The 4,311-nt window shown below is 36.3% G+C and overlaps 1 protein-coding gene across 2 annotated transcripts in view; it reads right to left on the bottom strand.

Moving 5' to 3' along the window:
• Positions 1 to 4,311, bottom strand: part of LOC106879708 (dnaJ homolog subfamily C member 11) — a 66,856-nt gene that overhangs the window by 13,900 nt on the left and 48,645 nt on the right. For both annotated transcript variants that reach the window (XM_014929380.2, XM_052977006.1), the window contains exons 14-16: positions 4,128 to 4,237; positions 2,250 to 2,343; positions 1,389 to 1,518 (exon numbers count right to left, since the gene is read on the bottom strand). In XM_014929380.2, coding sequence (XP_014784866.1) covers positions 1,389 to 1,518; positions 2,250 to 2,343; positions 4,128 to 4,237 — 334 coding nt within the window. The remainder of the gene's footprint in view (positions 1 to 1,388; positions 1,519 to 2,249; positions 2,344 to 4,127; positions 4,238 to 4,311) is intronic.

Raw genomic sequence — 4,311 nt, 5'->3', positions numbered from 1 at the left:
GGCACATAAAAGACACCATTTCGAGCGTGGCCGTTTTTGTGCGGGTGACACGTAAAAGCACCCACTACACTCTCTGAGTGGTTGGCGTTAGGAAGGGCATCCAGCTGTAGAAACTCTGCCAAATTAGACTGGAGCCTGGTGTTGCCATCCGGTTTCACCAGTCCTCAGTCAAATCGTCCAACCCACGCTAGCATGGAAAGCGGACGTTAAACGATGATGATGATGATGATATATATTTATATAACATTTAAAGACCAATCTTGCATTTTGTGGTCAGAAATATGGTTAGTTATAAAATGTTACTTTGTAGATTCAAATTCTTTACTTTGCTTGTTCATATCCCCAGGCTTAATAAAATGAGTAGCAATAATATACAGACTGCACACCACTTTGGCTAACTCGTGGCGTTTTACCTATGTCAGAAGTTACTATTTTACATTTTATTATTTAACTTGATTTTTAACAGACCAACATTACTGGGAGAATTGTCACAAAATTGATATTTGCATATTTTGGGTGGTGCTTCTCATTGGGAAATAGAATTCAAACTGGCTTTTAGTTAGGTCAACTGAAACAAGAAAAAAAAAACGATGCACCTTGCCTAAGAATGCTGTAAGTTTTGAGTTTCTCATTTGTTGAACTGTTTGGTGCAATAACCTCTTACATTTGATTAAAACAAATAGCATAACCCTTTGCCTGTCTTGTGAATCATATGTAATAACACAGGACTTATTTCCCTGGTGTCCATGCATCATATACAGTACGTGTTCCTAATTTTTTCCAACTGCCAGAGCAACTTGGGACTTACAAAATGAAAGCTTCATGTAACTCAGAACATATGAAACAAGGATTAACCAGAAGTCTGAAGACAAGCTTGGATGTTTAGGACAAACTTATAGAAATACTTTAGACAGGCAAAGTGTTAAGATAGGGAAGAGAGATTTGGTTGCGATTTCTAGCATGCAAAACCCCTCGTTGACTGGTACAGACACAGGTTTCTTATCCATTTGCCTGTCCTGTATATCACATGATACATGGGATACATTTCTCTGGCGTCCATGCATTATATATGATATGCATTTCCAATTGCTTTTCAATTAACACAGCAACTTTGGACTTATTAAAGGAAAACTTTATGTTAGACAAAAAGTATGAAACAATAACTAACTCTGAAAACAAGTATGTATTACTATTCAGGAGAAATTTATGAAAATGCTTTGGACAGGCAAAGGGTTAACTAATTGATCAAAAAATAGCTTAAACCATTTGATAAACTGGATAATTTAATTAGTAATAGTAAAACAACATAATCCTTGGTACTTGTAAGTGTAATCTTTAAAAGTATAATAACACAGAGAATATATTTCATTTGCAAAGTTGGAACTTACTTTTTAGAGGTATTTTCAGAGGTTCACAATCTCCTAAAGTTACATGGTGTAGTTTATTTCGGAATTTATATCTGATATATAAACTCTTTTCTTCTCCTAAACAGGGATCATAGAACCCTAAGATTCCAGTCTGAAATATAAAGATCAAATCTGAATATATATATATATATATGTTCTGCTATTCTTTTTTTAGTTTCAGTTATTGCACTATGGCATATGAAGCATTTTCAGTAATGATAGAGTGATTCATCAACTTGTGTAAAATAAATGAACTCAATCCCATGCATTGAGTACGCTTTCTCTTGTTTCTATTTCTAAACAGTGTGTGTGTGTGTGTGCACATGCATCAGTGCACTGACGAAAATACGAGATATTTCTGGTATGCAGTTACGTCCCTTTATATCAAGGAGGACTTAGCCATCTGCTGAATAGCGTAAAAATAAAATAAGGATCAGACAAGTACAGGCATCAATATAATCAATCACAAATCCTTTGAAAGATTGTGCCCCAGCATGGTCGCAGACAAAACACTGAAACGAGTAAAAGAGTTAGGCCCTCGTGAAACAAAGAGAGATGTGTAACTTTCTTCATCATCATGATTTAATGTCTGTTTTCCATGCTGGCATGGGTTGGACAGTTTGACAAGAGCCGTCAGTCCAGAGAATTCAGCCAGTCAAGCTCTGTCATCTGCTTTGACATGGTTTCTACAGCTGAATGCCATTCCCAATGCGTTAACTTTTAAGTGTTTTGTAATCAACTCAAACTGTGGGTACAAATGTGAGTGTAATTAATTTAATGTGTGTGTGTGTGTGTAACTCCTTTTACTCCAGTTTCCCCAAATGTGAAAATCCTGATTCTTACCTTGCTATTCTTTTCAGGAATTAATAACGAAGAATTCTTGATAAGGCACTGAAGTGGCACAGCAACATCGATGTATTTACCATCAACAAACCCACTACAAGACAAAAAGAATCATGCTATGAGCAAACTGAGAACTCACCAATGAATTCTTGTCAAAGTTAAAATGTACATATGAAAAAAAAAAAAAATCAAGATTTAAATTAGGGTACATATAATACATGAAATTAGGGAGCAGGAAGCAATGAAATCAAGGAGGTAAAAGTGTACATGTACTTGGGGCACACAGAGAATATATGCTGACATTTCAAGGGGAAGAAGGGTAGGGTGGAAGGTGTTTACCTCAATAAAGGATATGTTGAAGCAAAGCTGGACAAGACTGTACATGCCAGATTCTTCAACAACACTGTCCAATCTGTGCTCTTATACAAAAGTGAGATGTAGGCTACTATAAAGAGGGAAGAATATGAGTTGCTATGACCCAAAGGGCCATGGAAAGGTCCATGTTAGGAGTATCATTGCGAGAGTTTATAATGAAATAATACGAGAATGGAGCAAAGTGAATGATGTGGTCACAGAATACCAAAAGCTGAACCCAACATGTCAAAAGGTTGGTCAGTGCAGTTGCCGAGTGATATCCAAAAGACTGGAAGAGTTCACTTGGAAGGCCTTCATGATGATGGGAAGATAATTTAGTGAAGCAATTTGGTCCAAGATGGAATAGGAGGACACAAACTAGAAAGAATAATAAGTGTATAGTAATGAATGGCATATAACAACATCCAGTAGTCTGGTCGATACAACTGGGAGTACATGTAATACACGGTACTAGGGGGTACATATAAGTTATCAAGGGTGCATGTAATATCTGATATTAAACAGTAAAGTTTCTTCCAGCCCACTTTTATCATCATCATCATTTGATGGTCACTTTCCATGTGAGCATGGGTAGGACAGTTTGACTGGGAGCTGCAGGGCTGCATCAAATTCCAATGTCACCTTTGGTATGGTTTCTCTATCAAGATATATTTCAGATAAAATGAAATATTAAAGCTTAACACATTGGACTATAGTAGATTGTCCACTGTTTGTAGTAGCTGTTGTGTAACACTGTTGCAGAAGATATTAGAGGATCTAAAGATGGGTGTTATTCACAACAGTGTATCATAGATCAATTATTACAATGTAAAATATTAAACATGTATAACAAACACACATGGCCTATACACTCACTCACTCATTCATTCACGTCCGTTGTGGAGGCACATGGCTTTGCGGTTAGTGTGTCCAGCTCAGAATTCTGGACAAAGTGTTGTGTCCTTGAGCAAGACACTTTATTTCATATTGCTCCAGTCCACTCAGCAGGCAAAAATGAGTTGTACCTGTAATTCAAAGGGGCCAGCCTTGTCACACTCTATCATGCTAAACCTCCCTGAGAACTACATTAAGGGTACACGTGTCTGTGGAGTGCTCAGCCACTTGCACTTAAATTTCACATGCAGGAACACGCTTTGTTGTCATAACTGACTGAATGTCAGCTTATTTCCCTGTTTACAAATCATCATGTTGGTTTTGTTTTCAAAATCAAGTGGAATTAAAAAAAAAAGAAACGCTCACTTGAAAAACATGTAAGTGTGGGTGACAGGCAAAGCATCCAGTTGTAAAAGAATGCTTTAATAATAAGTATTCATCTAACTCATGCTAGCATAGTTTGGACACTTATTATCAACACATGTATAAAACACAGATACATATGAAGGTTTATAAGATATGACAGGATTAGCTTCTAACAGACATTTTCTCTTGTATCTCACCAGCAGATCTGAAGACGAAGGGTATGATGATAAGTTGTACTGAAACAAATCAAAATGGATATCTTACTCTTGTGACTTTTCTGACAGTTTCCCATAAAGAGCTTTCACAATCAGCAGACCAGATTTCTCATTTTCTTCCTTTATTACCCTTTGAACTGTTTCTTGCATCAAATGGATCTGAAAACACAATAATAGCAGTTGAATTTCACCACTATATATATATATATATATATATATATATATATATATAT

This window comes from Octopus bimaculoides, chromosome 26 (genome assembly GCF_001194135.2).
Source record: "Octopus bimaculoides isolate UCB-OBI-ISO-001 chromosome 26, ASM119413v2, whole genome shotgun sequence".
NCBI classification, from domain to species: Eukaryota; Metazoa; Mollusca; class Cephalopoda; order Octopoda; family Octopodidae; genus Octopus; species Octopus bimaculoides.
This window is presented reverse-complemented; position numbering and strand designations above follow the sequence as displayed.